Genomic DNA, 21959 nt, shown 5'->3' on the forward strand with positions numbered 1-21959 from the left:
TGTTCACAGATTCATTTATTTGTTATGCTGGTTTTAACACTAACTTTTGAGTCAAGGTGCCTTACCTCAGTTCTCTTTTCCAATCTGTCTTCAGGCTGCATTTGTTTGCCTTCTTTTCCCAGTTTATTTAGCCTATGTATTCCCTGGCCCTTTGCTCTTCACTCTGCACTTCTTATCCTCTCTCCCCACATAGTATTTCCAGTTTGTGATAATAAACTCGATGAGATCACACTTTTCTTTCTCCATTTTCCAAGAAGTATTTGTTTGTCATGCTTGGGCAGACTTTCACAGTGAAGTCAATTCTGTGTGGTTATCCTTTTTTTTTGTCCTGGCTCAAATGTAAATGTGTTGTGTGTAAGATCTAAAAGTACAATATGTTGGTCTTATTGGTAGGGGCAGTTTTTGCTAGAAGAGCTTTTTTTAGTCTTCCCAGAACTTCTGGGATGTTTTTTCTCTTTATTGAAATGTAAGAAAAATATACTGATCTATCCATGACTTTCCAGATGCTGAAGAAGCTGTCTGAAATAATTCCAGAAACTCTTTTTCTCGATTTAGCTCCAAAGCTGTAATTTCATCTGCAGAAAATGTTATTTTTATGGAAACTTAGCTGCCATTTCTTATCTGTTAGTAGTAGCAGAAATCTTCCTTGGATGCAGATTCCTTTATTTCCACATGTATGTTTGGCTTGTCAAGTTAGCTTAATTACCATGCAACTTGTGTAGAGGCAGCCCTTCTGTTCCTCTGACCTCTGCAGCAGTGATCAGGAGGTGTTTGAGGTATGAATTTTGCCTGCTGTCTTTCTTTAAGCAGTTTGGAATAAATTTTAATCTTTATGCTATTTTATGAAGAAGAGAAAATCTCTAAGAGGAATGCACTTTCAAATACTTCACACAGAAAAACAGCAGTTTTATTAGGAGGCAAGAATTTCTCTCTTATTTTCCAGAGAGTGCACTGTCTGTATAATCCCAGACAAGAAAAGCTTTTTTTTTTTCTGCAAACCTTGATGTAGAAACTTTGAGGAGAAATTAAGATCTCCACTGAAATACACATCAATATACAGATCAGAAAAAACTTCTAATATTTAATTTTCTTTGGTAAGAGCATAATGTCAGCAGAAATATTTCTTGATGAAGAAGACCTAGAGACTGAAAAGACAGCTTGTAAATGCCACAAAATCATTAGATGCAGAGGAGGGTATTGTTGTCTTTCTATAATTCTGTTGCCTGATGTGAACTGAGGCTTGAAGATACAAGTGGCATTTCCTGTTCAAATTTATCCTTCCCTGTAGAACAACACAAAAATTATTCTCATTAAAGATCTAAAATAAGTGAAAGGGAATGACAGATTCCTAGAGTTAATGCAGACGTCTTTGAAATGTTCCATAGCCAAACCTAACAATGAGCTGACACCAGAATATGAAGGTGATGGTTATATTAAGTAACACCTTTTATAAACATACCATGTTGCAGGAAGAAGACAGTGACACTGTAGTTCTCATCTTTGGGATCCTAGACCCTAGACAGGAAGACCATTGTAGCTTAGACTTTCCCCTAGATGTGGAGAGCTTACCATTGTGCTGTCATTTGCATATAAGAGGTGTTAAAGTAAGGGTAAACCTTGTCTCTACTTCTGCAGCGTGGAAATGACAGTAGCTGCTGCTATGTGTAGGTGCTTTTCTTTCAGTGCTGAGGCAGTCTTTTTTTCTAAGATTCTAGTGTTCAGCCAAGTAAACTAAGTTTGAGAAATTCCTGTTGTAGCTTGCACACTAAAACAAAAATGTAGTCAGTATATAAAAACTGTTAACATAGAATTAATAGGGGTACTTTATGATGGATGGAGGAATACAGACATTTCAGAAAAGAAGGGCTCAAAAGAAAGAGGAGTGAAGTTTTTCTTTGTGACAGAGTGTCTCAGATATGTGGAAGTATTTTCTGGGATGGTGTGATGGCCCACTCTTAAGGAAAAAGTGAGTCATAGCAGATGGATGACAGTGTGGTTGACCCTGTGGTTCAGAGTTAGAGACCAGAAACTGTTGCATATTGAGTCTTTGTTGTAGACCACCTGATCAAAGTGAAAAAATGGACAAAGCCTTCTTTACACAGCTGATGACGTTTCTGAAACGCTTGTTTTTCAGGAGGGGAACTCTGTCCCTAAAGGGGGAGCTTTAACTTCCCATGCATTTCCTGGACAGGCAGTGTGGTGGAATGTAAGCAGTCCTAGAGATTTCTGGAGGGTATCAGGGAAAATTTCTTGATGTAGGCGATGGAAAAACCAGTCAGATTATTAGAATAATTGGCTAACGTGTTTGCAAAGTAGTGGAGTTCATGATCATGAGTATATTGATGAAAAAATGTTGGAAAGGACAGACCTTGAACAGAGAGCATTCAAAAAACTGATAGGTGGAGATTTCAGGGGAGGCAGCTCTAAAAGGTCTCTGTGACAATCCCATATAAGTATTGTAGGTACTTCAGCAATCTTAAATGCTACTAGATGCCCATGGTTAGGCTACTGACTCATACAGACTGATCAATATAGAGCTCTTAGAAGTTTGAACACACAACTCATATACAGGGATCTGCATATGGATGTCTTAATCTGAAACTGGATTCCATCTGAAGAGTTTCAGCCTCAGGAACCTGCTTGACAAGTTTGCCTTTGGTTCACAGTAGGTCTTGTTTAACAGTTTAAAAAAAAAGTCTGTCAAATTGTTGATGAGAAAAAAAGAAAACTTCCAAAAATTGAAAATGTGAAAGTACCAGATAAAAAAATAAATTGTATCCACTGCAGAAATTAAGATTTGAAAACTAAAGCTTGAGATTTGATAACCTTCAGAATTTCAGCCATACTGAAACTATTTTCACTCTGAGATTTAGGATAACAACACTGAGGACCACGGCACTGATAATTTTTTTTAAAAAATGACCAACCAACCAAGCCAAGTAACTATGTTTTAATAAGTTCTACCTACTCTTGAATTACAAGGTGCCCAGGAAAGGAGCATTGCATTATATTAACAGAAAAATTAGGAAATACAATGTAATTATAAATGTCTTGTTGACCTCTGAATTTATGGAGTCAGTGATATCTTAAAGGAAGCCATGAAGGTAGTACAGTTTTTGCTACATTTTCTACTTTGTTATCACTTGTATTTAAAGTGCCAAGATTACGCTATAAAAAGTAATTAAATAATGCTGGTATCTGCCAATGCAATATTATGCTATTTATAAATAGCATAATTCATTTTCACAATTTTCAGTGTTAACAGACAAAAAAAAAACCCCAAACAAATAGAACTGGAAGAAGACTGAGGTTTGAAAATGAAATTACTATTGCTGACATTTCAGCATTGGAAGAATTTTTACTGAAATTTGGTTTCTGTTTTACATCCATGGTTTGGATTAAACAATACTGTCAAATTGTAAAATTATATGGATTAGTGCTATAACAGAATGAAATGAAACACAGATTATTTTAAGAATTGCTACAATAGTACTAGCTTATAATGAAAAGCTCGAATAGCTACATTTATAGTGTTTAAAGCTGTTTTTTATTCCGGATCCTTTTCATTACATCATTGTAATGAATATTCTTTGGAGATGCATATTTGCTTTCTTGCTTGGAGAAAATTGTAAATAAATGTGAAAAATCTGCTTGGAACAATGGAGGTTCTGATGCTAACCACTATCATCAGCCCAACAGTTAGTGGAAAATACTGAGTGGGTTTGCTTCCTTTCAAGTGTTCTTCTCAGTGTATTTACATCCTAAATTAGTAGACTGCAAGTTCTTGAATAATGTAAAATGCATGCTCCAAATCTCATCCTGGTGGATTTTGAATGCCTTGAAGGCTATTCAGAATATCCCTAGAAATGGGGACATTCAAAATTGGCAGAACTGTCCTGTGAGCCTGTAAACTTCTTGAAATCTGGAGAGTCCCTGGCATCACCAGTGTTGTCACTGAGCCTGCCACTGGGACTGGAGCCCCAGTCTGGGAGTCCATGGACACAGATGGGCCACTCATTTGGCTTATGGATTCATCTTATGGATAATTGGATGAGAAATGCCTGCTGTTTATGACTCCCTTATACTACACTTGATTTAAAACAAATAAGCAAGATTGGTAATGCAAGCATTTGCTCCTGACATCTGAGCAAACAGTAAAGTTTTTGCAAGTGTTTCTGAAGGACATAATTGAAGAAATCAGAGAAACTGTTTCAACCTGCATACATTTTTTTTTTTTAAAGTCTCTTTTCATCATTACCTGCACTTACTGGTAATTTCCTGTCAAACTTGTAGCTCAGCGTTTCAGCCTTTTCTTGTGCTTCGTTCCCCAGTGGAATAGCTGAGCTTATATGGCTGTCCCCCTTGAAAATCTTTGAGTGGTTTAGGCTTTCCCTAGTCCTCTTATTCTTTCTCAGGAGACAGTGTGACCACCTTCCCTAAAATGGAAAAATTCTATATCAAATATAGAATTCTTTGCTCCGTTAGGAGTCTTCCCCTGCACTTAGATGGTTAGTAAATAATATTCTGCTTTCAAGAGATAAAAAACTGATTTGTGGTGATTCACTCTAGGTGCTTCTTCTCAAGTAAACTCTAACATACATGCGTTGGGAAAATTCTAAGCAATTTAAGTAAATAAAGGCATTGTGATAACTCAGACATACTGTTCTGTCATTGTTTATCAAAGACTCACTCTCTTCCAAAAATAAATAGGACTTTTAGATTAGTTAGTAATTTCCTGGAAGTTCTCCTATGCTAAGAGTTGTATTGCTTAGAAAAACCAAGTGTGGGGATTTTAGCTGATAAGCAGAATTACAGTTTTCTCAAGGGAGAAATATAAGGTCGAAAGAGTGAAACATCTCTTGAGGGAAATTCTCCAAAGTTTTTTAGGTGTAGAAGAAGACACAGTATGCTGTGACTTATACTTCATATTGTCAAACTGTTTGAAAAAAGAAATTACATCGTCTTGCACGTCTCTTTCTCTAGAGACTCTTAAGGTACTCCACTAAATTTTGAAAGCAATTGCCAGCAAAATTACCAGCATGTAATATCAGAAGCACTGAGACAACAGGCAGCTGTATTCTAGTTTTAGTACTGTCTAAAAGCTGTAGTGGTTTAAGGCAGAATGGAAATGGAGTCAAGACAGTGTCTGGGTAATTAATTAAGGACCTGACATAATTGCAGGTGATGACCCCTGTGACCTCTCAGAACATTGATTGCTTGGCTTAGTTTAAAAACTTTTGTAATTAAAAATGTCACATTTATGATATTTTGATCTGACTAAAATGCTAATATTTTATGTTCTTGTTTTGAGAGTAAATTTGAAAAATTATTTGGTTGGATTTTGGTTTTTTTAAGCTTCATTTTAAGCAACTCATGAAAAATGCTTTACCATCTTGTAATGGTTTTCTGTGCTTTTGTTGCCTTGCATCTGACTGCTTAATGTTCTGTGATTTTGCTAGAATCCAGATTATTGAAAAATCTGTTCTAAATACTTTAATGTTGTAGAACATATTAATGTTTATGCAAGTCCAGCTGTACTACTTCGTTCTGAAAAGACATAAACAATTGGATATATTTGGCTGGATTTTGTTGATTTTTAAAATGTGTGTCTTTGTTGTGCCAAATTAAATTGTATAAATGTAATAATGGAGCAATGAGAATCAAACCAGGTTATTGCTCACTTCTAAATAATTTTTATGACATGCAAATGTTCTCTGTCAGTAGAGAATGCGATTAATTTAACTTTTTCTAACAGAAGTTGAGTTTGGGCCTAAACAGCCTCACAGTTGTACAGATGGAAATGATGAGCCAACCACAGGACACGCCATATCATATTTTATTGTTTCACTTAATATATCAGTGTAAAACCCTGATGGGATGTACTAAATGGTGCTTGAGCAGCACCCCCTTAGTAAATGCTGCTTGTGCATGGGATGTGCTCAGTGTTGACAGCTGCTATCTCTGCTCACATCTATTGATATTTATCAACATTTAATCTTTCAGTTGCTTAAAAATTCTGTGCTTGAGAAATTCTTGTACTCATACAGGGTGAGGCAGTAAAATCAGAGGTGAATGATGTAACTTTGAGAAGGTCGGAATCTTATCTATATTTCAAGAATCTTTTTGTGTACCTGTGCTTTGTGTCAGAGTTTCCAGATTTTTTTTTTTTTTTTTGCAACAGAAAAAGAAAGAAAATCCTAACAGGAATCTTTGAAACAAAATAAGGACAGACATTTAAAGAAATTTTTTTACTGTAACATGACATTTTCAAGAATAGGATATGCTTTGTCTTTACAAACAATAATGGCTGTAGTTCTAAGATCTTGATTTATGCTAAGCAGCATCTTTTTCCTTGAGTACTGCCATCAAGGGTCTTTCAAGAAAACAACAGAGATGCATTACACTGCTGTTCTGACACTTGTGTCTTGTGCCATATATAATTACATATTATAGAAGTGACTTCTGTCATATAAATTTTGTAGAGACAGTGGGAAAATAGGGACCTCTGTCCTTTAAATGAGCTAAATTAAATGGTTTTGAGTTGGGAACTCTTCTAGTTTGATAGTGGTGGCAGGAAACACCAGCTATGACAGTCGTGTGAGGAAACCTTGGAGAGAAACTCGTGGGTGGCAAGGAGCACAGCAGTGCAGATGCTCAGCTCTCATAGCCATGCTCCCATCTGTGCTTCAGTGGGCAGACAGTAAAGCATGTGTTTTCTCCAGAGGCAATTCCCACACATACTTGGAGGTATAGGAAAGGACTGAGCCTTAATATGAAGTGATTCCTCTCTCCATGGCTGGAGGTACCCTTTTCCCATGAACATGTATCTCCTTCCTCCTCTCTATCACTATTTATTTGTGAAGGAAATAGAACAGAAATTTTTGTCTTAGCCTTATTAAAAAATATATGCAGGTACATGAAGAGACATATCTTGTCCCATTTTAGACACATGTAGGTGTGTAGTCTGAATAACCAGTTTCTGTGTATCCTTAAATTTTACACAAAGTCTTTTCAGTAATGTTCATCTCTTGTTGTATGTTTAATTGTAAAACTGTTCTTCCTATAGTTTTATAACATAGGATGTTAATAATATATATATGCTCAATAATTAGAGGTAATAAGTGTTTAGAGAGATTTGACTTCTGTGTTTTCAAATTTACTGTTGTTGTAAAGTCAAATATTGAGGCCATAATTTTTTTTATTAGAACATGGTCATGAGGCGCTTAGTAATAAATGTAGCTGAGTGAAGCAAAATTATAGCTAAGCAAACTCAGATTTTCCTACTTCGTGATATAAGGTGGTAGTAGTTAGTAGTAGAGATCAGAAAGGATTATGTGAGTTTTTTCTTTCCCTGACATTCACTGAAGTCAAACACTGAATCACCGAGTACCAGCTTATCCACCTAGGTGATACATTTAATTGTCAATGACAATTTTCATGCTAGGAGTTGCATACTGAGATACTTTATAAGTGGGTTTCACAATCAGGCTGAACATTGTTTTCAGTACTGTTCTGTTTCATAGTACAGTTTTGAAAAAACACCCCTTGAAATGCAAAAACCCACAATTTAGTGAATGACTTCTATTTTGGAAAATTCCAATTTAACCTGTTTCTGAAGAGCAGGAAACCAGATCCACAAAAGAGCTCAGATCTCTAAAATGTTTTTTAGTAGACCTTTAAGTAACAAAATCTGAATTCAATCTGTAAAGAACCTTCCAGATTTCTCCAGAAGTCTGAATTATCACTATTGAATTTCTTCATTCCTCAAAGCTAAGCTTTTCTTTGTATCCCCTGTTCTATCTTCTCAGGGTTCAGCAATGTGGTGTCTGTTTGCTTTGCACCAAATCTCTATCAATACTTGTTTGAAACCAGGTTTGACCCGTGTCTGACCAGCATGTCTCTCTTGATTCAGGAAGTGCATTTTTACCACCTCTATGATATGCCTTCTGCATTCATCCATATACAACATTTATTCCACGTTTTCAGTTCTGTATTAGTTTATGTTAATGAAAATTATGTACAATGGCTGATTGTGTTGCACAATCTACATGTGCTGCTGACCTGCAACATCCTACAGAGTACAGGAGACTGAGTTCTTGCTGCTTCCTTCCCTCAAGGAAGGATATTTTGTATGCAGATGACAAACTTGAGACTTTTTCTTGGAAATTTCCTCTTTTTATGACCAGCATTTCTTTTTAAAATTTGGTAGAAACTGGACATTAGTTCAAAATTAGTAGGAGTAACAGAAATAGAGGAACTGGGTATTTCAGATGGGTTTTTTTATTTGAAACGAGTTTAAAATTATGAGTGATTATTTTTTACATCACTTCATATAAACCATTTAGTTGTTTTAGAGCATGTGAGCAAGAACTGAGAAATGTGCACTTGGCTGCAATTTTCTCTTCTGTCAGATGGATGCCCCAGCTCTCTTGGAGGTGTTCTGCATCATAGGCAAGTTATAGACTTTTTGTCAAGCAGGTGCAGTGTATTTAAAAATCTGTGGGTAGTAATCTTCAGTGTCCTTGTATCCATTTGAGCCTTGGCTTGACTGCTTCACCACTAGCACATTCCTAGAGAATATAATTTACAGAGGGTGAGATTCTCCAAGAAACCTAGACAAGAATATTCATTGCTAAAATGGAACATAATGTTACTAGGGCAGCTCCTTAAAGCACCTATTGTCTAGTCTCATTCTGCTGTTGTTTCACTTCAGGTTATTTAAATATTATTTGTTGGGCTTTTTCAAAGACAGGTAAAGTGTCATGTATAACTTCTTAATTGCTTATGACACCATTAATCATTTCATTGGTTTAATGAAATAATACAAGCGTCAAAGCTTTTTAAATTTAAAATTCTTAAATGTTATATATTTTGAACTATTTGGGTAACTTCATCCCTAAGTGGGTTCCTGAGGTCTTTCTGTTCCTGTTATTCCTAGAACCTCTCATGCTTTAAGTACTGTAAACAGAATCCTCCAGGATGTTTGATAGCGTATCTTACCCACATCTGTGAAAGACCTTGACCCAAGAGCTTTTAAAACTTAATTTCCAAAGTAATCACATTCACTGTAAATAGCAGGATATGGCAGAGAAGCCATGTGGATTAGTTTTGTTGAATGAATGAGAATTGCTGTCTGAGGATACATGTTTCAGCCCCTATATTTCTTTCACTGTACTTAGATATTACTTTGAGAATAAAAACACTGCCTTTTTGCGGTACCTGGAACATCTAGAAATTTTTCTTTTACCTCATGTGAAATAGGCATGTAATACTAATAGATAAATTTGATTCATCTGCAAAGTTGTGTATGCATGCTGTCTAAACTTATGTATATTGCAGTCAGCAGAGATTTTTGAGGGCATTCACAGTGTTCCTTTAATGAAAAATCTTTCCGTGGCTTAATTAGCTAAAGCACCTATCAGTAGATACCAGAAGTGAAATGAACTAAATTTACTCTCCCTCTTAATATCCCTTCATAGTCCTAGTAACTATTACTATTATTAATAGAATTAAAATTAATAAATATAACAATTCTGTAACTCAGTATTAGAGATACAATTAGTAAAATGTTTTTTTCAGTTTATTACAGACCATCTTTCCAGGTGCTTTTATTTTAATTAGGATCAGGTATTTTACAGGTTCGTGTGTTACAAAATTTGAAATGAAAAATGGAGTAAATGTTTGTGTTGCTCAATAATTGGTTATGCATATGTCTTCAGGTATTCCAGAATGGCTTTATTTTTATTGCTGTTCTCCAGTCTGGCCTTTGGATGCTATTAACAGTGGGATATTGCTGTTTGTATTTTTTAAAACTGTGATGTTTGGTAAAGGTGTGTAAGGTAGATCTAGCTCATCAAGTAGCCTCCTGCCTCTGTGCTCACAAGCCCTCACCCTGTGGCTTCAAGGCTTCTCTCCTGTTGCTAAAGTTCAGTTGCTGCACCATTGTGTGAACAGACCTGAACTAGGCTACGTTTGCTGGCTACGTTTTGTCCATGTGCTAAATGCATCCCTGGTCACACAACAACAGAGAAACTTAAGAGAAAAATCTGACCTGTGATTTGGTGAGTAGAGAATGCTAGAGGCATGCAAAGGCAGGTGGACATTAGGAAGTTATCACTTATGACTGTACAGTAAGCATGGTTGAACACTGCCAAATGCAATTACTGATTCCCATTTTGGATAGGTTTCCCTTGAGGTGACAAATTTTTAAAAGGAGGCACAGAGAAACCACTTTCCTAATACTGTGTTCTTTGTAGATGTTTGAACTTTGAAGCCCAGAAACTTCTGGCAGCCAAAATCATAGGTCTTACTATAAGCCTTAGCCACATATTGGCACAGTATTTTCAGTTCACCTCATGAAGATAAGCACCCCATTCATACTGTGGTTAAATAAAAGATTGCTAGAGCTTCAGAATAACTAAGAAACAAGAGTCACAGGAGAAGACTTCTGAAAATTTCACTGGTATATATTACAAGGTGTTTAAATAGGAACTTTTAGCATTTAACTCTATTGCTTTTGTACTGGGGATCCTAATAGTGACATATCTGCTGTGTGTGGGTTTGTACTGCACTTGGCTTGATCGCTGAGGTATTTACCAGATTTTCAATTAATTTTTTTGCACTGTGAAATACCTTTTAGATGCTTCTTTTTTTCTTCCTCTTATGCTCAGGGGAAAAAATAGGCAAGAGAAAACACACAGCAAATCTTGCTCATCTCCATTTCTTTGCTTTTATTTTACAGGAGACACATGAAATTGTGGCTATCAAGAAATTCAAAGACAGTGAAGGTAATCTTTTCTGCTGCATGATCTTTAATGTCACTAACTATATTGTTAGTATCTCTCCAGTTAAAATGAGAAGCCTCATATAGCAAGATATTATTTTTAAAGAGATAATCATTTATTAGCTCTGTAAATATTCAAGGCACTTGACCTTTCGTACCTTCCTAGAGACTGCATTACACACTCTAATTAGATAACTACCTTTCTTTCTTGAAACACCTGTCTTAATATGGATGAGATTGTGGTGCTGTACATGGTAGTAAGACCTACCATTTGGAGACTGGATGTGACCAGAAAAATGTAAAGAAGTCCTCTTGTAAGAGTGAGTCCTTGCAGAGTCCTTGGGCTTTATAACCCTTCATCTGTGAGAAGGGATCTTAATGTTGGGGCAGTTTGAAGTTGTAAATGGAGGAGACTGAAAGAAGTAGTTGAGAAGTTCAGTCATGGCAGATACATCTGGGAGCTCTGAAGATCCATGGAGGGAGCTGGGTGGTGAGGCAGCAGCTCTGTCCTCACTTTGATGGGCTTCAGTCTGCTCAGAAAACTTGCTCTTTGCCCCTTCCCAGCAGACCCTGTGTACTCTGCAGCATTGCTGAGTTTGCTGAGAGGGAAAAAACCAATTTCTGCAAGGATTAGTGTTGCTGGCAAAGAGGATGGTGGAAGGCAGGAGGCATAGAAATTATTCTGTGTGCTCCACACACACATTCCTCACCCAAGAGTAACAAACCCAAAAGAATTATACAAGACAAGGCTTGCTCTCTGATCAGTGCTTATTGTGGGACATGGAAGTCCTATCATAGACAGCACTGGCAATCAACCATGAGAGCAGCTTGTACCTTGTGTGTATCATAAATCAGCCCTGAGCCCCAAAGGTCTGCACAAACAGAAGAAGTATAAAGTGTATGAGGAATCATCCTGGTGTGGTGCAATGCTGCTGTGGTTTGCCATGTACTGAGGCTTTAGCCAAAAGTTAGCAATGTTGTTTAAAGAAACAGCAGTCACTTTATTTTAGCAAACTTGCATTTTTGCTATCCTACAGGATTTGTGGTGGCCATAAAGGTGGTGTTGGTTACAAGGGGCTATATTTTTCAGTCAGTCAGACACAGAAAGGTCTGATTTGCATATTGTTTTGCACAGTGCAGTCTCTGCTTGTCATGTCATTTTCTTAGACACTTGAAGAGTATATTTGATAAATGTTTTAGCTCTGCTGTTCAGAAATCTCTTTTAAATTCCTGTAAAGGATATAGAAGAGCATCTTGACCAGGTCATGAGAGTAACTCAGAATTGCTTTTTGGAACTTGCTGTGGTTTTACAGTACAGATCCTAGGAAGTAATTCTCAGTATTAAGCCTAAACAGGATTATTGTATTAGCTTGTCTATCAAAAAATGAAAACAAAAAATACAACACTGCCATTAGGTCTGGCTTTCCAAGGGTATTGCATAATATCAGTTTACATGACTGATGACTGCTTTTCAGATTTGTAGCTAGTTGTTTACGAGTTTCTGGAAATACGACAGAAGTTCTTTTGATGGATTTGATTCAGCCCATTTCACATCTGTCTTGTTAATATGGTAGTTCATTAGAAGTTTGAATATACTTTAATTGTTTCTATTGACATTTTTGTTTCACTGAATTTTTGCCGTTGTTTGACATATGAATACTAAATGTGCTGGAAAGTGACTGTCTTGTTACAGATGAGATTATGCAATCAGGCTCATGCAAGCCAACATCAAGCACTCAGTATTAAAATGAAAAGATTCAGATTGCTCTAAATTATATATTTTTTAATCAAAACATTTGTGATTATAGTATTTTGTTTTCCTTTTCCCTCCTGCTGCACTTCAATTTTTTATTTTTCCCCTCTCTCTTCTGATGATGATTAGTGCGTTTGCATGACCAGTATTATTCACTCTCCCCTGCAAACATCTTCTTGCCTTTTGCCTTGGAAAAACAATTTCTCTTCCTCGTTTCTTCTTCCTCTGTCTCTAACTGTCTTTGTGGTACATGACCTGCAAATGTGATTTAGCTTTGAATTTATGCAAGCATTTCCCATTTAGTAACTCTCTGTTGTGGATAACAGTTCTAAGAGATTAAGTATGCTGTTTCTATATGTGCATGAGCAAATTTACTGAATTAATGGATTTAATTTTACTAAATGAAAAGTATAACCTAATACAGTCAGGTTTACTTCACATATCATTGCTGGTATCCTTTAGAATCTGGTTAGTTCACAGCCCCTTAATGAAAAGCAGTGTGTGAAGCGTTAGTGAAGCGCTCCTCCTTGTCTGAACACTTTTCAGATAATTTAATTGTCAAAGCAGTTAAATTGAAATTAAATTTAATTGATGAACCAATTGAATTTCTTGACTTCTCTGAGTTAGATTCAAGACTTTGTTGCATCAATACTTATTCTACTTCCTTCTGTGGCTGCTACACTGGCATTGCTGAATTTCTTGTGAAAGCCATGTGGGGAATGTACAGGATTTAAAAATCTGTGCTTCAGTCTTAAAATTTGTCATGGCTTTTGGAAAAGAAAATTATTTCAGAATCAAATACATTACCAAATACAGTATTTGGTATTGTTCCAAGATGAGCTTTGCATTCTAGTTTTTCTGCTGAGGATAACCTTCCTATTGGTTTATGTGTGTGATGTGTATTTGTGGGGTAGAGCATGTACACACACATGAATGGTTTTTTGAAGCATATTAATTCCCTTCATAATAAAAAAAGAAATGCAAACAATTTGTTTCTTATGACTTTCTGTGCCACAGAAAACCTTTATGGTAATGATGGGAAATCTGTGAGGGTTGCATAATAAGTACAGTCATCATTTACCTCTCTTCGAATGCAAAAGTATGCAGACAACAGTGCAACAGTGAGTCCACACTGGAAAATAAGCTTTTTTTTTTTTCTCTGTAATGTCTGAAACCAGAGAATTTAATCAGGGGTTCAAAATCAATCTGTATAACACTTTTTACTTGGAGGGCTTGTTTTGTTTTTTTAATCAGCTTACTCTGTCACTTTTACTTTACACTCTAGAAAATGAAGAAGTCAAAGAAACCACTTTACGAGAGCTTAAAATGCTTCGCACTTTGAAACAGGAGAACATTGTGGAGCTGAAGGAAGCCTTCAGAAGAAGAGGAAAACTATACTTAGTTTTTGAATATGTGGAAAAAGTGAGTTGAGTTTGTAGTATCCTTGCCACAGTTGAATCATCAGCTTACTGAAAATGTCTTTAAAATTAAAATTTTATTTTTAAAAATTATGCTATCCTAATCTTTAAAGAGAAGCAGCAGAAACTTTAATAAGATATGAGTTGTAATTAGACATCTATTGTGAGATGGTAACATTGATTACTGTTGTTTTTATGGCATGTGTTGGTGTTTTTAAAAAAAAAAATTCTTCTGTTTGTGAACATTGACATGTTAAAAATTATGCAGACTGGAATACATATGATTTGAAGAAAAATTTCCATCTGAACTCTTTAACCCAGTTTAATTTCAAAGCTGGATAACTGTCTTGTGTTATGTTGTGTAATTAGTCTTGATGTAGTCTTTCAAAACAAGATCATAGACTTTTGACCTTGGAATCTCTTTTAACTTTCTCCACCCTTCGCTGTTAAAAATAGGATTTGTTTGTGTATTTCTGTAACAAGGCCACTATCAATAGTTGCTTAGAGGGATTTGGCAAAGACTGCTGTCATTAACTCCAATCCTGACCTCATTTTGAACCTATTCCAAAATTTCCTTAGACTTACTACTACTGCCAAGCATCCTGATCTGTTTCTAGGGAGAAACAGCCTAGAACAGATTGGTCTTTTGTCATTTTTGAAACCTTCCTGATGAAGGTAGACCTTCCCTCTGAATTCTAACCATTTTGCATTTCTTCATGGAAACAGTTACATAGTATTCAGATACACAGAGTAAAAGAAAATGCAGGTTTAGCTATGTCTATAGCCCTCATGAGATACTGTTCTTTTGGTTGAAACTTTCACTTAATTTCCTGACGTGTGGTGTTGCAGTCTAGCTGAGCGCTAGTCCTCTGCAGTCAATTTTCTCTGATCTAAAAGTTCCTCAATCTAAATGCTGTCTGCTTTATGTCAAGTTGACAACTCACTTTGTCATATAACTTGACTACATAATGTGACGTGACCTATATTAGTCCACAATTTGGCAGAAATCAATTTTGGTTTTCACCAGCAGATCATCAGCTTCTAATGTGGTGGATGTTACTTGGATCTAACATTCGAAGCTTGACTTGTTTCACCCGTGTTCCTTGCAATTTATCCAGACACATGAAATGTCTTTAATCACACACCGACTTAGAACATACATTTTTCTCTTGTAGTTGACTTGGCTGAGCTGACTGGAGAGGTGGGTTGAAAGAGCAACATAAGTAAAAGATATTTAATTGATCTGATAAGGGGTAGATATTTCAAAACTTGTTAACATCGGTTAAAACATGGGACTGCAATATCTGACGTAGTTTGCATTTGAATAAAAGAATTTTATGATAAAGGTATAGTATAGTTTGTACGTAATGTCATTTCTGTATTAATGTTCATCTTTCTTTTCAGTTAAACTTTGAATTAAATGAACATTTCTTATTTTCAGATATCATAAATAGTGTCGCCTATAGTTTCTTTGAAGATCAGGATGTTTCTGTATTTTTGGATGAGGAGAGAGTCCAATTAAATAAAATGTGGTGGAATAGACTAATTTTTTGTTTAACTGGTAATGAGCACTTTGTGTCCTTTGGGGAATGTTAACTCTGCAATACTGAAATCCAGATTACTTAAATTCACATTTAGTCTAATCTCCTTTATACATCATCCCCTTAGTTAATGTCTTCATATAGGATTATGTCTTCCTATGTTGATGCTATTATTTTGTTTTGTATTTGTAACACTAACAGAAAATTCCTTTCCTTAGATCTGAAGTGTGTTTGTAAGAAAACTTACACTCAAGCACATAAGTTCCAGTATTTACTCCCAAATTGCAAAACTTAGAAATGTTGTCAAATATCACCAAAATCTCTACTATTCATTAAAGCATCTTTCAAGAGAAACCTCAAAAATTTTACTGTACGGCTAAAGAAAATGTTTGTCAAAGACAAGGTAAATTTACTTTTAATAAAAAAATCTACAAATGCTTGAATCCATAATTAAATTAGTTGTATAAGGCAATATAGCTAAAATATTCCTATTTCAGTGTTCAGTAAATAACTTTTTTTTCTCTCTGCAAGTGGGCTGCTGCTGCCCATTATTATTTCAGAAATCAGCATACAAACTTCATTGTACTTCTAATTGTGCAAAATTAGAGACATTTGCTAACATAATGGGAATCTCAGTGCTCTTTTTCAAAGAGGAAATGTACTAGTATAAACAGTAAGTTTATTTTCTTTCATATTTATATCCACAAAATAGTTGATGTGGCCCTAGTTGCTGTAGTGCTGAGATGTCCAAGATCACTGGAGCTGATCTGTGGCCGTAGGACACTCTCTAGGTTTCTATTTATGCCCCTGTGGGGCATTTTTATATCTGTTACTTCATTTGTAACAGATATAAATGTTACAAATTTATAACATTATCTGTTACTTCATTTGCAGTAAGAGTTTTGTGTTGTTTTATACCCGTCCATATACAGATATACAGTTGGTGATCAGTCATGGCCCTGCAGTGTCAAAGTGGCAGAACTAACTTAATGAAGAGAACAGTATGTTAAAGCACTGTTGAATATTTACAAAGTGCTTTGATTTACTAAACATTTTATATGGCCACACAGCTGACCTGTTGTTTCTGTTTAAGCAACGTTTTGGAACTAAATTACTTTTTCGGTGTTCTAAGGAAAGGGGTTTGATGACAGTCTTTTAAGGACTTGTGGTATATTTGTGGTTCACCTTTTAGGATTATTGTCTTCACAAGTGTTTTCTCCAGAATGAAAGCAGCCAGGAGAATGCTTATGATGAAAATTTACTCCTTGAATGTTAAACTACTGATTTTCAATAGCTGAGCTCTGTAGCCCAAATAGTTGCTTCAGAAGGCTGAAAGTGTGTTATCTTCCAGCAGCTAGAGTGTAGCTCTTTTAAATAATGTGTCTTTTAAACATTTAGAATATGCTTGAATTGCTAGAAGAAATGCCAAATGGAGTTCCACCAGAAAAAGTGAAAAGCTACATCTACCAGCTAATTAAAGCAATTCATTGGTGCCATAAGAATGATATTGTTCATAGAGGTAAGTGTATACTTTTCCGCATGAAATAGGCCCTTTCTAAAGGGAAAAATCTTACAGCTTGAAGTAATTTGCATTTAATATAAATATAAGCAATTGCTTTATATCAACTGGGAAAAAAAATGTAAATCTGTTTGAATCTTAAGTCTTCCACATGGCTCCAGATCATTTTAAAACAAAATTCATTTACATAAAAAGTTTGCTGTCCACTGTCTTTGGGAAGTGATAAGCACAGAAAACTGTAACTTCAATAACAGACACTGTCTAACAAAAAGGATTTTTTTTAGCATTTCATGGTGCTCAGTCATTTAACTTTTGAATCTGATAATGTAATATTAGAAGAAAAATAACTTAAAACTTAAAACTTGGTCCCCCATGTTTTACTTCTTAAGACTGTTCCTCCCAGCTCTCTTGAGTTTCAGCTCTGTATATTTACTTTCTCCCTAAGCTTCAGGCACTTAGAGTACATATCTTGATGTATGACTTTATCTAGTTTTATGTATTTTATCCTGAGTCAATACAATTGTATTTTGCTTTGTTACTTTGTAAGATTAACATTTTAATTAATATTTCAATAATATAAAATTCTCACATAGTGGGTTTTTATATTTACGAGCAGCATGATTTTGAAAATATTTTCAAAATGTAATTTGAAAAATGTTCTGTGTGTGTGTAATACAGGAATGAAAAAAGGGCTTAAAACTGGGCCTTAAACTTAAAAGTTTTTCTTTGAAAAGTAATTTTTTCTAAACAAATTACAAGAAGTGATCAAATGGTCATTATAACTGAAAATGTTGACGATAACATGCTCAGTATTTTATTGATTAACTGGGTAATTGAATATCAGTCCTTTTATTTTGCAATATGAAATACGGATATTGTTTTTCTGCCTAGGAATATCTGTAAGCACATTTTATCTTTCCATATTTTGTTGGTAAACACTTTAAAATACTTCAAAAGGCAGAAAATTAATTCTGCCTGTTCACAAACTGAATTGCTGGAAGCTGTTTCAGCAGTTGCTGTTGTAATGCTTCATTTATAATTGCATGAATATCTCTAAATAAGTGATAATGAAATAATATTTGTTGACAAAGTCCTAAATTAAGAGACATTAACTGCCTTTTTTTTTTTTTAAACCCACTCTGATACTTCAGATATCAAGCCAGAGAATCTCTTAATAAGCCACAATGATGTTCTGAAGTTGTGTGACTTCGGTAAGTTTGGATGATACCTGCTGCTTATCTTTTATAGAAAATCTCTTGCAGTGCAGTTTTTGCCTTCTTTCCTAATAGTTCTTCTGTATGTACTGTTCAAAAGTTCTAGCAGTCAGAACTGATTACTGCTTCAGGTTGGGGGCTACTATTCTAATTAGAAAGATTTCTGATCTTAATTTGCATACCCTGTGAAATACCTGAGTTATCATGTCCATAGAAACACTGCATTTCTCTCTTCCTGTATTAGACAAGGTTTCTGCTTTTGATGTTGCTGAGACTTAGCTGAGAAGAGCACAGATGAGCTGATTAGGAGGCTGGCAAAACTATAGGTTTATCTGGTCTGTGTATTAAAAGAAAAGATACCTACTGCTTGTGTAGTAAAGACCCAGTAAACTTGTACTTTTTATATATTTTTGAACCGTTGGCTTTTGTGGAGTGTTAATGTGTAGTTATAGGTCAAAGTTTTTTATTACCTTAATTAAGGAATCACATGTTCATCTGTGATTAATGACTGAATGACTGGAGGTGGGAGTCAGAGCTGTACATGTTGGGTTAACTCTGATGTTTCCTGACCTACCAATGCCTGTTCAATGTCAGCTTTAAGGCTTTGAAGAACATCACCCAAGTACAAGACGAACTTTGCCCGTGTGAGTAATCCAAGAAGACAGCAGGGCAGAATGTTCCAACAATCTGTATTTTTATTCTAAATGCTGCATAAACACAGAATAAAATATGTTCCCTCTGAAAAGCTTACCGTTTGGCTTGGTAAATAAAAGCCAATTCATAGTGTTACCCCAAGGGCACTTTTTAGTAAGAACAGTTCGAAAGCTGTCATTTCAAACCTCTGCAATTTTGAATGAAAAAAACTCCTAACAAAATAAATCAAAATAGTTTTTAAGGAAGACAAGAAAAGTATTTGTCATTGGAGTGCTGCTTATTTCTTTTAATCCTAAAGGCGTTTTTGCTTAAACATTCAGAAACAATAACCATTCTAGGAGAACCCTTAGAATATTTGGCCCATATAAGCTCTTTGAATTTAATGACATTTATTCTTCAATGTAAAGTACTGCACAGCTCTGACAGAACATCACTCTGGTGCCCTTGGTGCCTTTGCCTTTTTGGCACCCACAGGCCTCCTGTGTGCACTGCTGTAGTTGCCCTCCCTTACCTTTCAGTGATTATCAGGGTCTTGCCCCTGCCAAGCAAACCCCACGGAGGGACCAACCCACTGTCCCATGCAGAGCTGAGCAGCCAGCACAGGCAGCGCCTGTCCCTGCACAGGGCATGCCCCAGTCTGGGCTAAAGCCTTCACAAGCAGGAACAGCCAGTGGGAGCATGGAGTGTGGGTGGATCTTCATGGGAGCTGTGCACCCCACATGTCCTTCCCTGGCTCTCCCTCCCTCCCTCCCTCCCTCCCTCCCTCCCTCCCTCCCTCCCTCTGTTTTTTTGGGTGGAGGATTTCCCTGTTTGAGAGTAATGCCGCTGGAGTTGTCACATGACATCAGCTGAGAAATGTGAACTTGTGTCAGCATCCTCTGTGCAGCAGAATTGCAGGAAAATAAAAAGCTAGACAAATGGTGTGGTGGTGTTTTGGACATCAGTTTTCACACCAGCTAGAGATGATGTGAATTCTGCCAGCAGTGTTCTGTGTGGTCTGCTGGCTTGCTCACACCATGTACTCCAGCCACATTCTCTTTCTGCTGTTGGAAAAGATGTGCAATCACAGTGTACTCAGAGTGATCAGCATATCAAGGAAAGTAAACTGTTCTAGATATTTCTGTGGTTCTTAATGTTCATGTGGGTTAGTTTTAATTTTAATTGGCCTTTCAGTTTTAGTTGAATTTAAAATTCTGAGCAACTCTTGTAAGATGGAATCAGTTTTAATTTTTTAGTGTTACTGCTAATTGACATAATTGCTAGTATCTTAAGCTATTACTGTAAAATACATGTCAGAATGGTGTTAAGCACAAGTGTTGCCTGAACGTGTAGAGATTAGGGCATAAGAATTTGCCTTGTAGCATGATTTAACATATGCTGTCTGACTACCTTACTGAATTCATGTTTTGGAACACGGGTACTTGCCACATACAATGTCACGTTCCTCATGTGATTACATATACAAAGGAAAGAATAATGCATCCATTTGCAATAGCACAGTGGACAAAACCAGTTTGAGCAAAAAGTTCATAAATTTTTAATGAGATAATTTTTCGGAATCCTTGTGCCATGTGTTCTGTACATACTGTGCTAAAATAAAATTGAGGTTGGTTGTTGTGCTTGTGTGGACACATGTTGTGTGGGTGTCATTGCTGCCAATAGGAGTGGCAAAAGAGAACAGTACAAAGTGCCAATTACAGCAATGCATCTGACTGTTGGAAATAATTCCGTTTTCTGACTAGTGTGTTTGCTGTTTCAACACCAGGGCTTCAAAATTTCTTGTTTTAGCAACCTCTTAATTTCTGTATGGTGTGTTCTCATAGAAATCGTGAAACATGGGACTGGAAAAGACCTCAAGAAATCCTCTAGTTCTTCCGCCTACTCAAAGAAAGGATTAAGAATGTCTGTGTCATTTTTGACAGATGTTTGCTTAGTATATTCTTAAAATTCTGATTAATAGAGGTTCCCTAGTGTTACATGTCATTAAGATTAGAATGCTTTACCTTCTGTAGAACTTAAATGTGCCTTGTTTCTCTGTAAGAAACTGACAACCTCCTCCTTTTTTTTCTTACATCTTTTTCCTTGACATCTCTCCTGTGATGTTCTGAGTTGTTTAAAATCCTTTCCTGAAATTTCTGATTTTGCTTATTTCTTTCTGCAGCATGATGCCTTTGCAAACCCTCTTGTTTTCATAGTTGCTCTCACCCAAATATCCTCCTATCTTCATCTTCCTGTCTGTTCCTTCTCCCTGTTTAGAGTTTGTCTAATCTTCTCCCTAGCTTCCTTCTCTTATTTCCATATTCCTGATACCTCAGCACAATTTGGAAGACGGAACAATAAGAAAACTCCATCATAACCAAAAATAATTGTTCCCTTAGAAAGATATGCTTTCCTGAACTGTTAATTCTATCATCTTTCTGCATGGTGCCATAGGGTCAGAGCAATACTGGATCTATAAAATGCATCACCCAACAGTATAAAGTACACAGAAGCCCATGATGATAACTTTGCTTTCTGTCTTGCCACATCAAATCCATGCTGCACCTGGCCTGTGATGTTAGGGGTTGATTTTTCAGGCTGCAGTAGCCAGGTTTCTGGACATAATAGCTCCTGTCTGTGACCAAGTTCTGACGGACTGGCCTGGAGGGAGGAGGACGAAACTTTGACCTGTTGGTTCTTCTGATGCACAGGAGCTTGTGTGCTGCCAGACTCGTGTTACATCAGCATCTGTTTATTTTTATTATGTGACAACTTTTTTCCTTTCTTCCCCTCCCCTATTCAGTCTGGGGTTTCCCACATTTTGACTGTCCCATTTCTTTGCTGAAGCTTCTGATTATCTTCCCTCTGTTCTTTAAGCACATGAATGAAAGATTTTCCACTGCCAAGATTAATCAGATAGCTCATAATTTGAAACAGAAATGGGGCTGCCTAAGCATTTCTAAATATAGTAATATTTCAAAATTCACTCAATTCCCATGTTAGAAGTAAAAAAAAAATTCCTTTCCAGCTTTTCTGCAGCAGCACCAGTAATGTTCATTAGGCTTTATGGGAACAGATATCAATTCTTATGTGCAGAC

At 36.1% G+C, this 21959-nt stretch overlaps 1 protein-coding gene across 2 annotated transcripts in view; it reads left to right on the plus strand.

Moving 5' to 3' along the window:
* Positions 1–21959, plus strand: part of CDKL5 (cyclin dependent kinase like 5) — a 128173-nt gene that overhangs the window by 62679 nt on the left and 43535 nt on the right. For both annotated transcript variants that reach the window (XM_014875802.2, XM_088160247.1), the window contains exons 4-7: positions 10742–10787; positions 13822–13958; positions 16894–17014; positions 18166–18225. In XM_014875802.2, the coding sequence (XP_014731288.1) occupies positions 10742–10787; positions 13822–13958; positions 16894–17014; positions 18166–18225 (364 nt within the window). The remainder of the gene's footprint in view (positions 1–10741; positions 10788–13821; positions 13959–16893; positions 17015–18165; positions 18226–21959) is intronic.

This window comes from Sturnus vulgaris, chromosome 2 (assembly GCF_052056855.1).
Source record: "Sturnus vulgaris isolate bStuVul1 chromosome 2, bStuVul1.hap1, whole genome shotgun sequence".
NCBI lineage: Eukaryota > Metazoa > Chordata > Aves > Passeriformes > Sturnidae > Sturnus > Sturnus vulgaris.